Below are 24,235 nucleotides of genomic sequence, written 5' to 3' on the forward strand. Positions count from 1 at the left end.
AATGAAGATGAAAACAAAGGGAAAGAGTGGAATTAAACATTTTATGGTAGCGTCTGTCTACGAAAGCTTTTTTTAAATTTAAAACACATAGAAGGTGACTAAATCAATTTTTGTGTTTTTTTTTATGTATTTCTGGATGAATATTTTTAATATTTTATGAATTATATGAAAAGTAAAATCTGTCATAATTAGTAATGGATTATATAAATGGTGAGATAATGGTCAGTAAATCAGCAATTATTAATAGGAAAGAGTTCTCATAGCAAGAATTGGAACAACATGGATCATGATTTATATTTTAATGAAATAATCTATGGATTATTAGAAATAAATCTACATACAAAAAAAAATTGGATAAATATTCATTTCTTTGAAAGAATACTGGTTTCTTAAGCTCTATTTTATTCCATTTTATAAAATTTTTAATTTGCCTTACACAAACTCAACTTTTATTTTTTATTATATATTCTTTAAGCCAAGCTTTCCAAAATCCATCAAAACTGGCACACAAAAAAGACCCTGCTTATTTACAAAATATCGTTTATCAAATCATTTAAAAAAAGAAGAAATGCTGGTAATTATTTGTGTATATCACCAGGCAAAGAAAAACCTAAGTACAAATATAATTATACAAAAGGACTAAATTCTACAGTTCTAATAAGTTGCGCCTATATTTTGAACCTATACCAGTTAAAAATCAGGCTAGCCTGAATGTCCATGCCATCTGACACAAATATAAATTGATAATTACTGAATTTTAGGATTTTTTATATGAAATACCTGTAAACTACAAATAGGCTGTTCCAAAGTCCAAGCTTGAAAAGTCCATTTTATAAATTAAGAGTTATGGGGTTTATTTCTATAATCAGTAAACCAAGACCCAACAAATGTGTAGAATACGGGAAAGTACATCATACTGTTTCAGCACTATAAACTTTAATATAATTTCTATGTTGTAGGAATGTTAACGGAACACACTTGGGGGTGAAGGAAAATAGAGGACTAGGAATGTCATGGTTGTGATGTGCAAGATCTTTATACTCTAAAAACGTAACTTTATATTTTAAACAAGATCTTTATACTCTATATTTATTTATCCTAAAACGCAATCTTTATGCTCAAAACTTTTATAAAAATGCCATTGATTCATTATTAGACCCTTGAAAAAAATAATCCCAAATTGTAAATTTTTTACCAAAGATCACAAACAAAGAGTATACAAACTAATAAAATATTAATAAAAATATGTTTCACTCACTGATAGCTCTAAAATTAAGTGCCTTTAAAATTATGAAGCTTCTAATGAAACTTCCACCATGTCACTAAAAGATTAATTCTTGAGGATACATTTTTTGTAATATTAAATGTACTAGTATGGTGATAAATACTTGAATCATGTAATCCTGTCTTATTTTACAAATGTATACAGTCAATGTTTTTCATCCAGGTTTATATTCCAGGAAAATGGTCATTATATACATATATATTTATAAATGAATTTCTCTCCATTCAAACTAGTGGACATTTTAACTTTTATAAAATCCTACTCTACAACAGCACACTTTTTAACAACCATCTCTGGTAAAACAATCAATATATCTATGTTCAATATTCAACGAAATTTAAAAATTTGTAAACCATTAAACATGTGATTATAACAGCAACCTAGCACTTCTATAATGACAGGGGTATATGTATCTACAAACATACATATCTTTTATACACAAATTACAATTTAGTAAAAATAAAAAACAAGAGCACCTCATGCGGTGTTAATTCTCCTCTGTTAAGGGCAACAAGTATCATCAACCAATTTTAACAAAAATTTGAAGTTAAAAAGGGGCACAACTCCAAAAATATAGCTTTCAGAATTATGCCCCTTGTCTCAGAACTGCACCTTGTCATGATAAGCAAATCTCATGTTGATAACTAGTTCTTGAATAATGGGCTTCATTAAAATTTTTGCATGACAACGAAAACAACAATGCAGTAATCATAATACATGTAGCTCGATTTTTTCTTGGAAACAGACGAGCTAAAAAACATTAAAATTATAATAAAAAATGAACTAATAATGAATATACATAGCTTTCAATATAAATTCTTAATATAAGTAAGCTTTTCAAAGATTGTATGCATTTAAAATTGTTTAACAGGGATTGTCTTTAACATCTGTACCATTAGTTATAGAAGTGTCAACCAGATATCTGTTTATCCTGGCCGGACTGCTAGATTCCTATGTTTCAACATAAACATCCCATAAAGTAACAATACAATGTTCTAGATATAACACATCAAGTAAATCCAACATATTTAGCAGCATAAAAATCATGAATAGTCATTGCATTTCTGTGAAAAGCTTACTTCTCTGAGACAGAATTTGTATCCTGGAATTCCAAGTCTTAAGGATGACCAATTATTTACAAAAGAGCAAAAATATTCTGAGCATAGATGTATGAACACAAACTGTGGTTACTGCCGGTTACCATGGTGAAATTTACTGTGACATATCATAAAATTTACAACTCATGTAAAGTTACCTTATTATTAAGAGAACAATATGGGTCACTGATACCAGCCAATGTTCCCTTTTCCTCCCACAAAGGATTATGTATTTCACCATACTTTATATGATTTCAAACCATTAGATAATATGTCACAATAAATCACACTTCATCAACCTAGACTAAGCTAGCATGTACAATATCGTACCCTGAAAGAGTACCAATATTTTCTGGATACACTTGATTTCGCACAGCCATGTTGAAATAATCCACATGGGTTTTAGCTTCTTGTCTGTCTACAAGGTTCGCACAGTCTACACTTGTGTTTGCCCAGAATTTTTTCGGCTCTGTGTCCGGAGACAATTGTTCAACCGTAGTCTCAGAGATATTTGACATAGAGTAGTTTGATTTGGATGATGATGATGAGTAAAGTTTTCCTCGCTGGAAACTACTATATACAGGCTCTGTCTGTACAGAGTCAAATGACATAACTGAGTTTGTTGAATCCAGTCGACGCTTTTTGCCATTTGTCCTTGGTCCTCCATTTTGCATAACAAGAGCGTAAGCGGAATTTACATTTTGCGGATAAACAGAATCGGAGCACGAGACACTTGATGTACTAATCGTACCTCTAGAGCTACTCCGACAAGAATTTGGAATATTTTCAACAGTTTTCATAATAACTGAGTCGGCACTATTTTTTTGGTGAGAGAATATTTTCTTCACCTCTGAGTCATTTTCTTGGTCACTAATGGAACTACTTTTCTGGTTGACATATTTAATGTAGTCTTGACCTTGAGCATGGAAATTTTCTTTCACTGTCGTCTGCACATAATTTGGAACTTTTTTCGTAATATCAATAGATTCAGCTCCTTTCTCTCTTATTCTATTACCCTCTGAGTTATACATGTAATTAACAGTTCTCTCTTCAGGTAAAAATTCAATATAAGAAGGTACATAATTGGACTTCGGTTCCAGATAGTTAGCTGAATCCGTCTGCACCTGTTCAGTTGCATCTTTTGGTTCTGGAGAATCAAATGAAGTTGCTCGACGGATATTTCCATATGACTTGTGAGTTCCATATCCAGTCTGAAATATATCAATTTTCAGTTACAGGATAAAAAGGTAATGAATAGCAGAAAAACCAAAGCACAGGGTAATCTTGTTTCCGCTGATTTTGTAGAACAGAACATCATGTGATAAACTTGGAAGTCATCCTTGATAATAAGGATGGTAAGATTGATATAAAAATATGAGAATCCAATACATGTATCTATATATGTCAATATAATAAAACAGGAATGATAAACAGACCTGCCTGCAGATCATGCCTTTCATTAGAGCAAATTTAAAATAAGATGCTTTACAAATATGATTACTTTCATCACATAGCAGTAACTAAATACTAACAAATGTGTTAGTTAAAAGTTGTTGTTTTCGTTTTTCATCCGAAATTCTTCACACAAACTGAGTAATGAAGTGGAAATAGACTTAACTTATTAAGTAACTTATATAAGCTATGGATAAGTTAAAACTTTACTTATTAAGTTACTTATATAAGCTATGGATAAGTTACAACTTTACTTATTAAGTTACTTATATAGGCTATGGATCAGGTACATACATGATTTATATGAGAATATTCAGGTCCATCTGATGAGGTCGACGTCAGCCTCCTTGTCCTCCGGCTCAGGTACTTGTACCCAGCCACTGAAAATATATATACACATAGAGGATAATTATTGAATAAAATTGAGCCACGCCATGACAAAACCAACATTGCCCATCTGCGCAGTCTGATCAGGATCCATGCTGTTCACTATCAGTTTCTTTACTTGTAATGGGGTTTGTAAGCGAACAGCATGGATCCTGATCAGACTGCGTGGATGTGCAGGCTGGTCTGGATCCATGCTGGTGGCAAACGCATTATCTTGGTTTTGTCATGGCTTGGCTCAAATGTAGGTTTAATACTAAATTTATTGAATGAGTTTAATAAAATTATATTATGCGAGCCTATAAAAACAACAAGATAAATTGTATGATTCAAACTTGGAATTAATCTGTATCTGATATCAAATCTTTAAAATACAAACTTTTTTCTACCAAATCACAATGATGAGTATTTATATTGTTTGAATCTGGCAATGTAATTTCAATACAAGATTATTTCAATTCATATTGAAAGGCAATGTTCAAACGATTCATAACAATTAAAGCATGCTTATTAATTAATACACTTCAAAACATACAGATTGTCAAAACTTTAATAAATATGGATATCTTTATTTGTCTTTTAAGTGCCCTGTAGTTCCTAGAAAAATCCTGAATTTTTAATGTCTTTTTTTTTAATGCTGTGACAAATATTTAAAAAAATTAACATAAATTTAACAAATAAATTACAAATTTGATCCATTCAAATAATGATTACATACTTTAAATTTCAAAATTAACCCTGGGAAAAAGAAATGTTTACAGTAAGATTATTGCATTGAATTTTCAGTACACAATAGGTTTGAATTTTTTGTTTGTAGTAACTTATACACCATGTATTACATCAATAAAATCAATAAGTTTGTAGCACAAATAATTTAAAGTAAACACCATTTCATCTAAACTATGGAATAAATTACGACATTCTAGAAAAATAAACATATCAAAAACTGGGTAACAAACATGGATAATAACAAAATTAAAAAACTGCCAAAAAACATCAATGGAACTGTAGCAAAACAGATCAGGTGAACATGAAAAACTGGGTAATAAAACATTAATCAGAACAAAATCTAAAACACGAAAAACTGTAACATCTTCAAAAACAACAACAACAACAGTGCTCTCTACCTTTCACCCTCGGGCTTGGGTGTAGTGGGATGTACATCCCGTCCCCCTCGCCAATTCGGCCAACGAGGGTCACTTGCTGGTACAACATTTATACCACCTTAGATGTTTGCAATTTATAAAAAAAATGATGTAATGTATGCATTTATTTGTTATTAATCATTTAACTAATGGATCAAAAATATTTCCTCAAACATTTTTTTATGTTAAAAAACCTTACATGAGAGTCATATACCTGTAGTTTTTGAAGAGTTGTCTTAACTGACCAATGAAAATGCTAGATTTTGACTAGTTTAAAAATATAAATGAGATCTGCATCACTGTCTCAGTTAACAAGAAAAAAAATTGTACCCAAAAACTTGCTTTACTATACAGTAGTCTTAACCCTCAACATGTTAGAACCAGAAGTTATAACCCTGTGTCAGGGGTATAGAGCAAGGTCAGCCTGCACTTCTATGATGGTAGCTCAACTTTTTGTATTTTGATATTGAAATCCCTGAGACTCTGAAATGCTCTGACTTCACCACAGAGCAAATCCATTACACACATTCAGCATGTCAAGAGTTAATGTCAAAGCAGGCATAAGTGGAAAAACTAAGAGAAGAACAGATTTAAGTTATCAGTGTTGTGAAAATTACAGTAAATCCTGCATACTGGGATTAGTCTCAAGAGTACTGAACAAAGTTGGCAAATGACCCTTCAAAAACATGTTATTTTACCTAATATGAGCTTAATAAATTTGGGTCTTACTTAAAGTTTTTTTTCCCTTGATTTTGTATATTTGTATCAATGTGGTCTTAAGACTTGGGTTAGTCGGTATCATAAAATGATTCTTGTAAAACTATTCTTACCTGCAGCAAGGCTTCTGTTACTTGAGCATATTGGTACCAGGTACTCGGAAATACTTAAACAAGTTTCATGGAACTTTTCAAGCTTTTGAAGCAGGAAGGCAAAAGAAGGGCGGTCCTCTGGTTCAAAACTCCAGCACTTACACATCAACTGGTAACTGTAATAATATGTTTAAACATTTTGAAAATGTATAAAAGAATAATCAAAGAAAAATGACTTAGCTGGACAACTTGTATAGTGTAGATCTGCCAAAACTTCTACATGTGCAATCTGGCAAGACTCTATTTTGTAAGCTACTTAATGTAAGCATTTCCGCCATTGAAAACTCTTAAAGGCACATTATGCCTCAGAGACAAACAAGTTTTTTGTTCTTTAGATTGGGCAGACATAAGTTGTTTTATGATTAAATAATGGTCTTGGAGCATGGTACAGGCTTATCACCTAAACAAAGTGCTAAATATAAAATTATTTGTCATAAAATTAACAAAATGTAAACAAAGTAGTATTTTGACTTCAATTTAAACGAGTAAATCAATACAACTTTACTAATTGAAAGATGGTTCAGGCCATTGAGTTACTTTTTGAAAACTTTTAACACTAAAATAAAAGCATTTTTTTGACACAATGGACCTTTAAACCAACAATATTCTGTTCTAAATTGAAAGCAGAATAAGATCGTTATACAAATTATTGAGGTTAAAGGTTAAAAGTAAAACTAATTATAAAGCCGAGCTGAAATCTGTTACTGCACATGTTGTACTGAATTTATAAAAAACAAAACTGATATATTCTCAGTTAATGAAAAGGACACACTTTATTATAATAATTTGTCTAGATCATGTGACCATCACCTTTGCATGAATATATGTTATCAGAGGTAGCTTCCATTTATTTTAGTTTTTGAGGTACACAACCATTTCAAAAGTAGAAGAGGCAAAATTTTAGTATATATACTGGTATATTTTATAAGAAATTAAAACATACAAATCTTCAGGGCAGCTCTCAGGTCTATCAAGACGACCGGCACTACGTACAAAATGTAAGACGTCAATATTGGTACGAGCCGGGTAGGGCTGTTGTCCGAAGGTCACAACTTCCCACATCAATACTCCAAATGCCCTGTTCACAAAAAAAACATAAATACAGCAAATGTCTGATACAGGGAACCATTCTTCAGAAACAATTTATATAATCAATATTGATCAAATAATGAAATTGCCAGAAAATCTCACCAAAATTACATATATCTTTAAGAGTTCTGAATATGAAGTAAAGGCTTTTCATACTAATTTTTGCCATTTTATTTGCTTTTATCTGAAAAACTTCATTGGGAAAATATATGGAGAAATATTACATGTATCAAACAAAAGTGTATAAAATGAAAAATATCACAATATAAACATTGCTTATAACCCTCTGGAGCACAAGTATGTTAACTAATGCTGTATGAATACCCTGAAGCATAAGAAATACTAAATTTCAATTGTTGATATTCATTGAACAGTAAGTAAAAATCGTCAGCTTTATATATATATGCGGTGGGTGGGGTAATGCGGTAATTTCGCAATGAGCGTTCTAATGAGAGCCTCGTTAGAGCGCGGTGTTGAGACATTGGACCCCAACATGAGCGTTATAATGAGGCTGAAGTGTATTTCACTACTGAAATGATATCAGTAATAGGACTACACAAATCAGGACCTTTGAAATTACACATTTCATTACAAAACAAGAATTTATACAAAAAAACCTAACTTATTCATATATGAAAATCTTGTCTTACCAGATATCTGACTGTGTAGTAAACACGCCGTCCACAAGAGACTCCGGCGACATCCAGCGCACCGGAAGTAGACCTTCACCTTCTTTACGGTAATAGTCATTCTTGTATATATCCCGTGCCAGACCAAAATCTCCAATCTTTACTACCATTGTGTTTGGATCACACGAAGATACAAGACAATTTCTGGCTGCAAGGTCCCTGAATTGATGAAATATTCCTTACTTTATATAAATACAATATTGATACAAAGTCTGTACCACCTTTTATTTTTATTGAAAATCACATTTTCAAATCAAACTTTTTTAATTACAGAGCTGCCAAGCATAAGATATGCAAGGAAATAACAGCAAGAAAAGCATTGACTGAGTTTACATCTATAAAAAAAGAATATTTGCAATTCAAAGGGACTCCACTGATGCTTTTTTGACATGACAGGACTGGAAATAATTTTTCCATGATTTGTATACCATTTGAAGTTGGTCTAAACCAATACCTAGTGTGCAGATTTTTACATTATTCCATCGTCCTGTTCTTTTCAGAATTATCTTTTTTGTGTGTGTGTGCAATATGACATAAAATTAAGAATTACACAAATATCGATTTTCAATTCAGTTCTGAATATATTTCTTTTTTATCTTGAGCAGATATTTCTATTGTAAATGCTCCACTTGATCTATGTAAACAAATCAAAAGCTATGTTTTTAAGCTTTTTGAATGTCAGTGAAGCTCCTTTAAGTTGAAGTTTCAGGAGGTTTCTTTACTTGTGATCAAGGATTTTGAGAAGGTGTTAGCGTATATAACTAACCTATGAACAAAATGCATGTCTTCCAGATATTTACATCCACTTGCTACATGAACACATATTTTAACAAGATCTGTCATAGACAATTCTGCCCTACTCTGATTCTGTATCTGAAAAAAAAAATAAAAAATAAACTTTGCGAGAAATCAAATTTTGTTTAAGCTCTTGATGTCTTAATTTTTTAGCCTTTATCCTCCAAACCTTGCTTAGAGACTGTGATGTTGAAGTCAAGATACTTGAAATATTTAGTCTGTTCAGACACTATGGATGAGCAGAATAATTTGCTTCCGTTATTTTATAATTTTTTTATAGGATCTTTTTGTAAAATATAACTAACTTATACAACACTAGGTCAAGAAATTTGTTTATTAAGATTGATAAAGTCTAGTTCTTGTGTTATATCAGTTCATATTTGCTTTGTTTCAGATCTCTTATTCATGCCACACTTTTGATAATTATGATAAAGTAAAACAAAAATTCTTGGCGTACTTACTGAGGTAAGCCTACAAGCTCGCATAAAGGAGAGAAGATCGCCACCTTCCATTAATTCTAGAATGATGAATTGTGGGTCATTGTCAAGACAAACTCCTAGTAAACTAAGAATATGTTCATGATGAAAGTTACTCATCAATAAAGCCTCTTTCAGGAACTCCTCTTTCTCCTGGTCCGATGCACTCTTACGTAGTGTCTACAATACAATGATACAGGTAAATCAAAACAGAAATTATAAAACACAGGGATCTGCTTTATGTAAAACTTCATAGCAATGATAATATGAACATTTTGTATATAGCAATAATCATATTAACATTTTAGACTCAAAAAGTATTTTCAATTTTGTAAAAAAAATTCTGATTTATGTACTGACAGACTGACACAGTAACTGTGGAAATCTTAAGTCTCATAAAATATAAAAGTCCAAAGACTTTTGACATTAATTATATGCACTTTATTTACCATCACAAAAATATTACTTTTTTATTCAGTTCTTACAACCTAACAACAAAAGGAACAAATTTCAATAAATTGTAAATATCATACCTTCACAGCACATCTGGTATCCCCTGAACTTTCATTTATGATATTTTTAGCAATGCCTTCAAACACTTCACCGAATGCTCCACTACCGAGGAACTTACACAGTACCAGCTGGTCTCGGCGGAAGTGAGGCAAAGCCGCAATCTCATCATCAGTGGGAATGAGGCTGAAAAACAAAATTACATTTTCCAAATTTTTAGCCTAAAAAAATACAATTCAAACAAAGTACTCTTCAATTATATATAAATGATCTGAAATTTTGTATGGTAAAGACCTACATTAAATGGTTTAGAAATCTAAAAAAAAACCCAAAAAAACTTTCAATCCAATCATGCAAAAAATCCTCTGTGGAGTCCCTTTAATGACTTACCTATGTCCCACCATTTTACAGTCATACAAGCTTTCATATCCTTACTGTGTGACCACACTTTAATTCTGTTTTATTCCAGTTAATCCTTTTTTAACTTATAATGCACAGTACCTAAATCATCACAGGGAAAGTTTGTTAAATAAATTAGGCTAAGATTTAACAAAAACTTGATGGCTGTTGGCTTTCTCAAAATACTACTATGGTCTTTTTAAAATTTCTTAGCCTTAAAGGGAGACACAGCCAAAATTTTCATGTCCTCGTTTTGAATTTTCATTCATTATTCTGTAAATGTTCTCGAAATGAATACACTAGGCAGTCACAGGAACAAAACTTTTCTCCTTATAAAGAATAAAATTTGACCCGAGTGGGTCAGGTTCGAGCGTTAAGATTTCACAATAGTTGTCACTGTGAACTCTGGAAACATTAAAGAACATGTCAAATGAATGACTTAGACTTGTTTCAATCATACAATATCCATAATATCTGTAACTGTAACTTCCATGGTTTGTTCAAGTCACATGACTTGTTTTAAAACTGCTCGAGATTCTGTTGCCATATAAATTTTGTTCAACATATATGGATGTATTGACGCTTCCAATCCAAAATATTTAGAATTTATACAGACTTTAAAAATGTCATTTTAGCGTGATTTGAGTACTTACAATCATTTTAATATTTTTGTCATTAATTTGGCTGAGTATCCCTTTAAATGGGGACATTATGAGTTATGAATGTTGGATCAGCAAAAAAAAATGTTAGTGTAATCACAAAACATACTAATCTACTCACTTCATGGCATAAAGAGTATTATTTTGTTGTATATGAGTCATTGGTAACTCCCTCAATGTGGCAAGTTCAAGGTCAGGTCCACGTGCAACCGCTACAAATTCTTGATTCTTCTTTTTCTTCTTTTCTTCACGTCTTTTACGACACATAGCTGAAACACATTCAGTATCTTTAATTACACTTAATTCATTCAATACAAGTAATACATGTTCCATCAGTATGGAGTCTGGCCTGATTGTTTATACAGTACAACCTCGATCATTCAAATTGCTGGGTACTGAAAATTAACTTCGAATAATCAATGGGTTTGAATAATCGAACATGTATAATATACAAAGAATGGCTTTTCTTAGCACTAGTTTTATAATCTTTAGAGCATTATAATCTCCAAAATATTGGAAGCTCCAAATATAAAATAGAACATAACTATTAGAGGTAAATCATTACTAAAATGTCTTCTTGAGATAATTATTTTAAAATGAGCCTAAGACATGTATATTTAAACAATTTATATACTTTATTGAATTGTTAATTAACAGAAAGCAAAATTTTTCACTCTCCTTTAGTAAGTTTTCTTAATTTTCTATATTAATTGATTTTTTGTTTGTTTGATTTTTAGTCAATGTTAAAGTCATATGGCAACTTCCCAGGCAGTTTAACTGGTAAAAAAAAGACCTTAGGTGCCTTTCTGTGCACTTTTTCAGGCAGACATCAAACATATGCAACTGAGTAGAACTACCAACCTTTCTTTTATAAGCTAGCTGGTATATAAAATGGTATTTGATCGCAACAAATATTTTCTAAAGAAAAAAAGACTGTCGAATAAATATCACATCAATCTGATTTTTTTGTGATCTTAACTTACAATAGCATATAGCAACTGTTGCCATGGCAATAACAACAACAACAAAGGCAACCACTACTGCTACTACAATAATTGTCCTGTCCTCTGACTCCGCCTCCAAAACTGTTCAATAAAAAATGTGCATTCTCAATGTAAATTCTTAATTCATGTAAATTCATGTAAAAACATGTAAAACCTGAATCGATTATGCAAAATGACACAAGCATTAACATTGAAATTTAAGAAGTTGAAGTTGAATACCTTTTGACATATTTTTGTGCATAACATGTTTGCTCAAAATAAAACGTTACTCAACAATTTAAATAAAACAAAGATGAAATCAACTCAATATATTTATTTTGTCATTTTCTTGTTGAAGTTTAACCACATATCCCTGCCGCTTTTGCAACTCCTAAAAAATGATATTACACATTCATATATATATATTTACTTCACATCATGTGCATTATACCAACATAGTGTAAAGACACGCTAATTGTAAGCATTACACTCTAGGCACGCCAATAAAAAAAAAAATTCTTTTTCACTTTAAAGAGTCTTTTTTTTTTTTGGTATGTGATAAATAGAATATTATATTTGTGAAGGTTCATAACTGCCAGTAGCTCACATAATATACAAATGAAATTTTAATCAATTTGTTCAATAAATTCAGTATTAAACTTACACTCATTTAATCGTCCATTTATTTTACATTGCCACAAACTTACTTGGATAAGAGAACATGGTACTATTAAGACTGTATGGGCCCCAACCATTCTTGTTCTTTGCTTTCACACGGAACATGTATGTGTAGCCACGTTGTAGCACATTGTCATCAATAACCCATCGTAGTTCACTTGTGTTGCATGCAACACTCCAGTTGTCTTTGTCAATATACCTAAATCATTTTTAATACAAGTTTATCCCATCACAATGTATAACACAAGTTACCTTTCTCTCTTCTACTACATAATGTGTCGACACAAGTTTACCTTTCACTCTACTACTAAATAATGTGGTAACACAAGTTTACCTTTCTCTCTATTACTACATAATGTGGTAACACAAGTTTACCTTTCTCTCTACTGCTACATAATGTGGTAACACAAGTTTACTATTACTCTGCTACTACATAAAGTGGTAACACAAGTTTACCTTTCTCTCTACTACTACATAATGTGGTAACACAAGTTTACCTTTCACTCTACTACTACATAATGTGGTAACACAAGTTTACCTTTCTCTCTACTACTACAAAATGTGGTAACACAAGTTTATCTTTCTCTCTACTGCTACATAATGTGGTAACACAAGTTTACTATTACTCTGCTACTACATAAAGTGGTAACACAAGTTTACCTTTCTCTCTACTACTACATAATGTGGTAACACAAGTTTACCTTTCACTCTACTACTACAAAATGTGGTAACACAAGTTTATCTTTCTCTCTACTGCTACATAATGTGGTAACACAAGTTTACTATTACTCTGCTACTACATAAAGTGGTAACACAAGTTTACCTTTCTCTCTACTACATGTTCTACATAATGTGGTAACACAAGTTTATCTTTCTCTCTACTACTACATAATGTGGCTACACAAGTTTACCTTTCACTCTACTACTACATAATGTGGTAACACAAGTTTACCTTTCTCTCTACTACTAAATAATGTGGTAACACAAGTTTACTTTTCTCTCTACTACTACATAAAGTGGTAACACAAGTTTACCTTTCTCTCTACTACTACATAATGTCGTGGTAACACAAGTTCATCTTTAAATGATGTTTTACACAAATGTCTATACAACTAGACTATTCAAGTTGACGTCTGATCAATCACTTTATATAATATTGTTCTCTGTAAAACATACTATAAAGGTAAATAATTCTTACTTGTATTGAAGAAGATAGTGCATGATTGTCTCCCCATTATCTTCTGGATGAGGCCAGCTCACTTCAAATTCTCCTTTAAATTCCTGGACCTCAGGAGAAGCTGGGGAGTCTGGGATACCAGCTGAAATATCAGATAATATTGTCATGATAAATGTATAAAGGTTAAATTCATTTGACAGTTTTTTATGATTTTATGTATATAATAACATTGATTGATTGATTTTGATTTTCTTTGGACCGGGCGGTCAAGGATAACCTACGAAAGTGCAAGCACTTATTTCCAGTAGGGTCCTTACCTCAGCAGACTCTAGAGACAGCTATGAGATACAAGGGAATCCGGGAACCAGTCCCTAGCTCTTATTGAATAGATTCCTTGGTTCTTTTACATGCCCAGTGTATAGCACTGATACATGCGAGGATTACCTGGATTTCTTACCAGTACACCTCTAGTTAGGTGGGAAACACTGAAAGTGTTTCTGAAAAATCCCAAGGGTGTTACCCAGGATCGAACCCGGAACCTCAGGCCTGACAGTCAGTGGTCTAACCAACTGAGCTATTGCGCCACCTTCTCCAGAAACTGTACATTAACAAAACAATTACAGTGTTAATCATATGAGAAAAGTATAGTCAGTAGATAAATCCTATAACTAAACAATGTCAGTTGTTTATTGACCTCGGCGACCTGGATTTGATTTCTGGACAGTGCAGGTCACTTTCGTCATTCACACTATACCTCTGCTCTGGCATGCACAAAATTTATCAGTTCCTTGCTAAAGTGAAAGCACTGGTTAACTCCTTGACATCTTGCCAAGAACAATGCTATGTTCTGGTGAATTAAATTATCTTACTGCTGTGATCTGTAGTGAAAACTTAACCAACATCACCACAATGACACAGCTTTATTTATTGACCTTAAAACATTATTTTCTGATACATTTCACTTACTTAAAGTCCTGAACACATATTTAAGATCAGAATCTTCTTTTGGCCAATGGTAAACTTCGTAAACTGAGTAAGACTTATATATGATGCTGAGCCGGAATGAGTATTCTGTGTCCGGTTTGAGATCGGCGAAAGTCTCGTTATACATGGTGTTGTTAAAAGTTCGTATTGGAAGGTCAATCATCTCAAACTTCAAAAGTTTCTTGTCTTTTACCTAGAACAATCCAGAATATAGCTTGATTACAAAAAATAATTGTATGACACAAAAATAGACGCCAATGCGTTTTTTTGTACTTGGCCACCTTCTCCAGAAAATGTACATCTACATGAAAAACAAAAGATATGTCTGCAGAAGAGAATATAAAAATTACAAATAATGATGCATGTTCATAAATTGTACATAACCTCTTCAAAAATACTTATTTTAAGAAACTTTTTAAGAAAATTTAATACAGCTGATAAAAAAATTAATATTCAAATATAAATCAAACTTTCTAAAAAAAAGACATAACCTTACCTCTGCATAGTAAATAGAAACAACCCGAGTACTATCGTCACTAGGTGACGTCCAGGCCAACTGTATAGAAGTATTGGTGACCTCTAAACACTCAAGGTCATTAGGTGCTTGATAGGTTGAGCAAATGACTGGTACACTTTCTGTTATAAAGTTACCTTCTGTCTGGTTACTTATTACCTGCAATAAAAATTTACAGCATTTAATTCCTTTAAACACCTTAAAAAAACAAACTACTCACCTTCACCTCACATAATTTGTGTAATAGAACTTTCCCAGCAGCAACTTTCCATTTAACAACAAGAACTCCTAATGAATTAGTAAACGTAAGGTAAATACTGTAATTAACCAAAGCCATTTTTGACTTCTTTCTGCAGTTTTCATAATACATGTACATATTTCTTATTCATTTTTTTGTCATACAAGGGTATGTTTTCCACTTTGATGTCATTACTAGATGAAATAATAATATAGCAGCTTACATACATGCTCAATAGGGTCTGTAATTCATTTAAGAGATTTAAATACATTTCTTTAGTCACTAACAGTAGAGCCTGGTCAGACAGCAGAGGTGTGTAGGCTGACCTGGCTCTATCCTGGTGGTAAGGCTAATCACTTCTGGTTCCAGCAGTGTGAGGGGCTAAAAATTAATCCATCATATAAATTCAGTGGACAAGAGTTAAAAATAAATCACACAAACAAATAAATTAAAATCACTTTAAATTGATTAAGTATCTACCTGTATAGAATAAGTTTGCTCAGCTGAAAGCTTCTCTAAATCCACCTCAAACAGCCTATTATTGAATGGATTGATTGAGTCAAATGTAATAGCATCTGTCATTGTTGTGTGAAGTATACCATCTTCTAATTGTGTTGACCATTTCACAAAGTAAACAATTTTATCTACGGGACCATTAGGTTGTTCTGGAGGTGGCCACCAAACTTTTATACGATCTGGACTCTGTGCCTGTGCTGTTATGTTCTCAACTGGACTTGGTACTTAACAGAGAAAAATATGTAGCATTTTAAACATGTGTCACTTAAAACTATTAAAGATAAAAATTGCATAAAAATCAATGCAAAACTAGCATCCAGCAATTACATAAAAAAGAAGAATTAAGAGCTGAATCCTCACCTAGATCATTTCAAAATTTGTAAGTCTGATATCAGATGAAGCAACAAATCAAGTAATGCCTTTACATTGAACAATGCGTTTGTATTAAATAAAGTTTGACAACCAAATTTTTCTGGAATCTAAATTTTTTATATATCCTCAGACATAAACAGGTATTAGAGCATTGGTCTAGTGGTCACACAAAAAGACCATTATCAATATATTACTGTGACTAGTTAGACTGGCATCAGTTAAATAGAATGCATATGCAACATATTTTCAGTGAAGCAGCAATATTAAATTAGGCATTGTCATCACTCTGTCACCTACATGTCCTCACTTTCTCATCTACATGTACTCACTCTGTCACCTAAATGTCCTCACTCTCTCATCTACATGTCCTCACTATGTCACCTACATGTCCTCACTCTCTCATCTACATGTCCTCACTATGTCACCTACATGTCCTCACTTTCTCATCTATATGTACTCACTCTGTCACCTAAATGTCGTCACTCTGTCACCTACATGTCCTCACTCTCTCATCTACATGTCCTCACTATGTCACCTACATGTCCTCACTTTCTCATCTATATGTACTCACTCTGTCACCTACATGTCCTCACTCTGTCACCTACATGTCCTCACTCTCTCATCTACATGTCCTCACTCTGTCACCTAAATGTCCTCACTATGTCACCTACATGTCCTCACTCTCTCATCTACATGTCCTCACTATGTCACCTACATGTCCTCACTATGTCAGCTCCATGAACTCACTATGTCCCCTTCATTTACTCACTATGTCACCCACATGTCCTCACTACATTACCTACATGTCCTCACTCTATCACCTTCATGTCCTCACTATGTCACCTACATGTCCTCACTCTATCACTTTCATGTCCTAACTATGTCACCTACATGAACTCGCTCTGGCACCTACCTATACACATATTTCACCTACCATGTACTCACTCTGGCACCTACATGTGCTCACTCTGTCACCTACATGTCCTCACTCTGTCACCTACATGTCCTCACTCTCTCATCTACATGTCCTCACTATGTCACCTACATGTCCTCACTTTCTCATCTATATGTACTCACTCTGTCACCTAAATGTCCTCACTCTGTCACCTACATGTCCTCACTCTGTCACCTACATGTCCTCACTCTCTCATCTACATGTCCTCACTATGTCACCTACATGTCCTCACTTTCTCATCTATATGTACTCACTCTGTCACCTTCATGTCCTCACTATGTCACCTACATGTCCTCACTTTCTCATCTACATGTCCTCACTCTGTCACCTTCATGTCCTCACTATGTCACCTACATGTCCTCACTCTGTCACCTACATGTCCTCACTATGTCACCTACATGTCCTCACTTTCTCATCTATATGTACTCACTCTGTCACCTAAATGTCCTCACTCTGTCACCTAAATGTCCTCACTCTGTCACCTACATATCCTCACTTTCTCATCTACATGTACTCATTCTGTCACCTAAATGTCCTCACTCTGTCACCTACATATCCTCACTATGTCACCCACATGAACTCACTCTATCACCTACATGAACTGGCTCTGGCACCTACATGTTCTCACTATGTCACAAACATGTCCTCACTATGTCACCTACATGAACTTACACTGTCACCTAAATGTCCTCACTCTATCACCAACATGTCCTCACTCTGTCACCTACACACCTCATTATGTCACCTACATGTTTTTATCTTTAATATTGCTGACACAGATGCTTCAGTCTAACAAATAAATAATATCCATGAATCTGATAACAATTATTTATTTCAATTTTATCCATCATTGGTTATCTTTCTTTTATATATTCTCAACTATATAGGGGGATATGAAGAAGAATAATACCTCCAGGTTTGGTTCTGACTTCTGTTGCATTCCCTAATGAATTGATAGTATATTTTGAGTAATAATTACTAACTGCTCCCTGAATGATGTAGTACGTATATGGTTCTAGCTGATCTAATGACAGCTCCCTTGAGTATCCAGACTGAAAACATTTTATGAAATTCAATTAAAAGTTAGCAAAATAACTACCACAGTATTCTTAACAAAATTAAACAATATAGTCATCAACAGTAGAATCTGTAAGTTATTAAACCTTCTTATGTATGGGTCAACATTTTTATTCATCAGGCATTGATGACAAATTCTGCTTATAAAAAAGCACAGGTTTGTATACATGGTGTTTGCATCATCACCAACTGTTTTTTACCTTATCTGGCATCAACAAAGCTTAAAATGCCCCAAATTTAAACTATTCATATCACTGTGTGTAACTGTTAATACCTTTGACTGGCAGACACTTTTATCTTCTTGGCAATCATCGTTTGGTTTCATATCATCAAGTTGCCTGTAGTACACTGTGTATCTGACAGCTGGGTGACTGATGTTAGTACATTTGACCGGCCAGGTTGTTTCACTCAGATTGACCTTGATACTTGTATTTGTATACATCACAATACCCACTTCCCCTTTGTATGGGTTAGTATCCAAACACTCAGATCCTGGGAAAAATATGACATCAAACTAATTAATATACCTACTTCTATAAATAGTATAACAAAAATTGGTTAAGATTTCAACTTACTATGAAGCTATGAGACCATGTATGAGTTTGCTGCCTTAAGCCTAAAAGCCAACCAAATGAACACAAAGACTTGCAACAAAAGGTCCTATATGACTGGTCTTTGTATCAATTAAAGTAAAGCAACACTGTATCTGAGCTTTAATAAGCCTCTCTATAAACAGGATTTGTGATAAGTGTATCTTACAAAATTTAAAGTCTCAGTTGAGGTTAACAATAAATAATGTTTGAGGAACGGCGAATGGATGGATAGTCTCAATTCAGCAGTATTACAGGTCTGTTCTATCTAGTAGATTAAATTCATGCCTACCTGGTAAGGGATGCAGATGAGCACCGTATGCCTGGATATCTGTCACATGTGGTAGTGCCGTCTGCTGTAGGTTCCCAGTAGCTTTATCCATGACATACAATATTTGACTTGATGTGTGATACCAATAAATATACACATGGTCTACAGTCATTATATCAGCTGGTAATCCTAACAAACAAATATAAATATTCTTTGTTTATACAGAATTTATTTATAGTTTGATTGTGTAGGAAGATTTAAGCTTTTAGACACACTCTCCAATATGTTCCTGAAACCAACCTGTACTAAGCATGATTGTACAGTTTCTTGTTCAAGGAATCAATGGCTTACCCCTAACAGGGTCTGAACCCACGCGGAGAGCAATCTTTAGATTACTAATCTGGTGTGTTAACCACTCGGCCATGCCGCCAATCCCATAAATAAATATACTTGTAACAACTATTTGAAATTTCATACTTAAATAAATCAGCAAAGATTAGGCCAAAGTTTTTTCAATTTGCAAAATCTGACTATATTTAAATCATACTGCAGAACAGGTTAAGGCAAATGACAACCTTTGAAAAAAACATGTCAATACTAAACATCTATTAAATAGCTAAACTGAACAAAACCTATCATAATTATGTAACCAGTATAGAATGAGTCAAGCCTACACGTCAGTACAGTCTAACCAAACATTTACCAGTTCTGTTAAAGGTACATTGTACTTTGAAACTGAAACTTTTTATTTAACAAAAGTCAATTTCAAAGGTTTGTTGATGACATGTAGCAAGGTTAACATTTAAAGAAAAAAGTTGTGAACTGTAATAAACATTTGAATACCTTACCTTTTCTATCAGAAGGTGTAGTAGTGAGAAACGTCCTACAGGTACAAGCTTCCATATCTGATGCCATTAGACTCATACTTGTTATATCCACGTATAAAATCTCAGTATGACCGTCTGCTGAGAGATCCACAGTTACAGCAGACGCCAGCCTCTGCTTGGCTGGACAGTTGCAAGCATTATCAACATTACGTTTGTGACGCGGATGGTTAAAAAATTCATGCAAGTTGCTTGGATCATTTGTTGTTGTCCTTATAATTTTCCATGAACTTTCCCCTGCATTATATTCTGTCCATAGTAATGAGCTAGAAGTTTAAAAATAACAAGAGATTTAGTCATTTTAATTAATGTGGTTAAACAAACTTATGTGATTATCCAGTATATAAGCAGATAAAATGTGTGTGACCCTTAGCCACAACAATGCCAGTCCATTTCAAAAATTTATCAGTGCTAAGGATTTGAACAGTAAGAAGCATGTGATATGCATTCAATCATGAACAGAAATTAAAAAATTTAAAACATGTAGCCAAACTTATAGAGCATCAAAGCATGAGGCTATCTGATTTGTTAGAGGGGAGTGTAGCCTCCTTGTATAAATCAGATTGCCAAGTGTTTTGATGTTCTTTCTCTTTTGTATCATAGGCGAAAATAAGAACCTGTTCCCTGTCGTCATAATATGAAACCCCAGAATAGATGTACCAATGTAAGAGCATCTAAACATGATTTTTCTATCATTATCCTTTTCCTTGATGTCAAAATAAGTAAACCCCAGAAAAATGTAGCCAATCAACAAGCATGCTCTATGTTTATATGTTTATCCCCGACAGACAGTGCGGGTTACTAATAAATGCACTCCATTTAGCGCACTGTTCGGTTTAATTCAAACACATTTTCAATGAGTTTGATCTCTAAAATATGATACAAGTGTTAAAATTACTAGGAACTTTAATATCTCAGACAGGCACGTTTCTAACCTGGTGTAAGGATCCACTGCAATATCTCCTACTTTAGACTTTCTCTCAATAAGTCTGTACTGTTTTCCTTCATCAAGGTTGTAACTAATGACAGCAGCAGACGACATGTTACTGTCGACAGCATACACAGTCCGGCTCACCCAATCCAGACACATCTTATGATCACCACCATCTAGATGCAACAGCTAGGGCAAAAATAGAAATAAACTTTTCTTAAAAATATATACAATAAAGTTTTTATAAACATATCCAATATAATGAAAGTAATAAACGAAACACCCCACCTGTATGTAGTTTTCTATAATTAATATTTCTATAATATAATAATTTCTATAATTATCTCGTAAATATTTATCACCTTGACATTGCATTTTGGCCTCGTCATAAATTTGTAATCTTTCATTCTGACATCAAGAATTCTTGATATTCAAATGCTGGAATTAACCTGTTTGTTTGCTAGAGACAAATGACTCTACTCATGCAGTCAGTATTTATTTTAAAATCATCCCTAAAAATGATAATGGTTTCATCCAGATTGAAGCATGGAGAAGTCCATTTAAGATATTTAGTGGGATAGCGTTCAAACACCTACAGTTAAAAGTTAGATCAGACAGCACAGATAAGCACATCAATGTTGGCTCTATACTGGATATCATTTATTATTGTTACTAGCACTCAACCTAGAGATCATAGGTTTGAGTCTTACTATAGTGGCAACCATGTTTCCTTATAAGATACCAGTTCTGGTTAGTTCCAGAAAGCTCCAGAACACTGACTTAACAGTGGTTCAGTAAAGCTGAAAGCCTTCTTCACAGCTGAACTTAAGTAAATAATTTTTAGACTAAAACTTTAATCCTCCTGAATTAATACCTTTTTGCCGGTAACTGGCGGAAATTGTTCCAGATATTTATCTCTGGTTATCCAATAATATTTGTCATCTTGGGACAGGTAACTAAGGGCAACAACAGACTTTCTGGCCATGATAACAGATGTATTCTGTACATTATCCGCCTCTGCCATGCGTACATCATCTTTAGTAGCAATCAAAACTTTTGGTACAGGATTCACAGCTGCAATACATTAAATAAAAGTTTATGACAAAATTCACTAATGTTTGTACAACCATGCATACACGGTTATGAGACTCTAAGCAATTTTCTATACATGAAACAAAAATATATTTTTCAAAAACAACAACATTTTAAACAGGAAATAGAGAAAAGGTGTTGAAAATCATACTTAAATGTAATAGGTATTATGTGTTGTATTAAATCTCTGGACTTTCTAAGTCTTATGAGTTCTATAAATATTTATATTTTACAATTTTTACATGAATAGGTAATTTATTCTACCCCACAAAACTTTGTAGAAAATAAATTATGTGCAATAGAAAGATTGTATAAAACTTTACCGTCTGCTGTGGCACTGACAGTTTGAGATTTAGGTCCACATCCTGCCGGAGTACAGCATTCAACCTAATCAACGAAAAACAAAATGTATAATCTAACTCTCTATTACTGACGCATCTCTGATTACAACATTCACTTGTTATAAATATTTTCAAATGTGCTATCATTTTTTTACACTCAATGCAGACACAGGGAAAAAATCAAGTATATTGATAATACAGATTTCCAAGCCATAAAAAATGAACCAATCAAACGGTATTAACAGAATAGCCATCAATTCTGAAAAATTTGTTCCAATTCATACTATTAGAACTGGATTAAACCAAAGCCATGTCTTTGGAACTCAACAACTTTTACTGTTTGATACTATTTTCTTTTTAATATACAATTAAAGACACCTTAAATGAATGTGATAAAAACTACACTTAAAGAGATGTTGATAAAAAGCTTGGTATAAACTGTATCAATGAACAGTGACTGTCAAACTTCTATCAATTTTATCTGTCAAACTGTTGTACACAGAACAATTCTTTATTAAACTTACTTGAAAGAAGTATGTAACATTTCCCTTCAGATCGTCAAGAATAAAATGCCTCGCAGATTGTGGTAAAGGAGTCGTACTTTTCATTGACGGTTTATCACTCTGCCAGTACCAGACAATCTGTTTACTTAACACGCCATTTAACTGCGCAGGTTCTGACCATCGAAAATCAGCAGCTAAGGTGAGTTTCGACAGAGCTGCATTCTTCCTTTGTGTTACATATACCTTAGGTGATATTGGCTCACTTGGTGCTACAAAAATAAAGTTTAACATTTTGAGTAGGAATATACATACCAACTACAATATGAATAATAAATATCTGACGAGACAGTTTCTAGCAGCTGAAAAACTTAATCTTCCTAGTTTCTCAATGTATATTGTTCTAACTATACTAATGTAAATGTAAAATGTTTTAAATATATCATCTTAATCAAATGATAATATCAAATGTTTGGAATACGTTTTGTTCCATACAAAGATTTATATTTGGCAAAAAAATTATATTAAATTTTCAAAAATTGCTTCAATTCTTAATTCTCAACTACAATAAAAAAAATAAAAAAATTTTGACATTGATTTGATAATTACTAAATTTTTCCTCTAAATTGAATTAAATGCAACAATTCGCAATCAAAGTCCAAATAATTACTTTATCTAATGTCATTTAACAAAATACCTGGTTAAAAAAAAAATGTCATAAATAAATATTTTTAGCCAGTATTTTTTTTTTTTATTCAAAATGGGAAAACTTACCAGCCATAGGTGATTTAACAGTTGTGACAGTTTGTGGACCTGAGCCCCAGTATGTGTGAGCTTGTACTGATATAGATATTGGTGTGTAGGGAGCTAGACCTTGAACTGTGAACCATGGGTGAGATACAACCTGAAATTATAATATACTGTAAATTTACTTAATTTCGTGGGCAGGAAATTTTGTGGTTTTGTCACAATGAATATTTTCATGGGTTTTTAAATTCATGGATTGTTTCTTTCTCCAAAAGGTAAAATGTAAATAATGAGATGCAAAATAATCTTACAGCAGGCAAAATAAAATTATTTGTTGAATCTTAAAATGCGTGGATTGACCTATCCACGAAAACCACAAAAATAAGTTCCCCACAAATAATAATGATTTTGCAGTAAACAATCAATTGTGTGTATCTTATAAAAGTTTCATACCAATTACATCTAATTTACACTGGTACAGTACATGTGGTTTAACCCTTAGCCCGCTGGTGCGGACTGACCCTACACATGCAACC

The 24,235-nt window shown here is 33.0% G+C and overlaps 1 protein-coding gene across 3 annotated transcripts in view; it reads right to left on the reverse strand.

The window, feature by feature from the left end:
* Positions 1 to 1,531: 1,531 nt before the first annotated feature.
* Positions 1,532 to 24,235, reverse strand: part of LOC132747175 (proto-oncogene tyrosine-protein kinase ROS-like) — a gene marked incomplete at its 5' end in the record, with an annotated part of 93,108 nt that continues 70,404 nt past the window's right edge. For 2 of the 3 annotated variants that reach the window (XM_060736502.1, XM_060736501.1), the window contains 24 exon segments: positions 1,532 to 3,593; positions 4,129 to 4,214; positions 6,194 to 6,348; positions 7,176 to 7,310; positions 7,972 to 8,169; positions 8,777 to 8,883; positions 9,267 to 9,461; positions 9,815 to 9,977; positions 10,971 to 11,118; positions 11,833 to 11,934; positions 12,540 to 12,709; positions 13,709 to 13,829; positions 14,654 to 14,864; positions 15,168 to 15,344; positions 15,904 to 16,163; positions 18,177 to 18,318; positions 18,618 to 18,835; positions 19,226 to 19,393; positions 20,053 to 20,354; positions 21,024 to 21,208; positions 21,894 to 22,093; positions 22,435 to 22,498; positions 22,977 to 23,224; positions 23,727 to 23,856. In XM_060736502.1, the coding sequence (XP_060592485.1) occupies positions 2,682 to 3,593; positions 4,129 to 4,214; positions 6,194 to 6,348; positions 7,176 to 7,310; positions 7,972 to 8,169; positions 8,777 to 8,883; positions 9,267 to 9,461; positions 9,815 to 9,977; positions 10,971 to 11,118; positions 11,833 to 11,934; positions 12,540 to 12,709; positions 13,709 to 13,829; positions 14,654 to 14,864; positions 15,168 to 15,344; positions 15,904 to 16,163; positions 18,177 to 18,318; positions 18,618 to 18,835; positions 19,226 to 19,393; positions 20,053 to 20,354; positions 21,024 to 21,208; positions 21,894 to 22,093; positions 22,435 to 22,498; positions 22,977 to 23,224; positions 23,727 to 23,856 (4,797 nt within the window). 3 annotated transcript variants of the gene reach the window in all.

This window comes from Ruditapes philippinarum, unplaced genomic scaffold, assembly GCF_026571515.1.
Source record: "Ruditapes philippinarum isolate M1 unplaced genomic scaffold, ASM2657151v2 ctg1828_1_1_1_1, whole genome shotgun sequence".
NCBI lineage: Eukaryota > Metazoa > Mollusca > Bivalvia > Venerida > Veneridae > Ruditapes > Ruditapes philippinarum.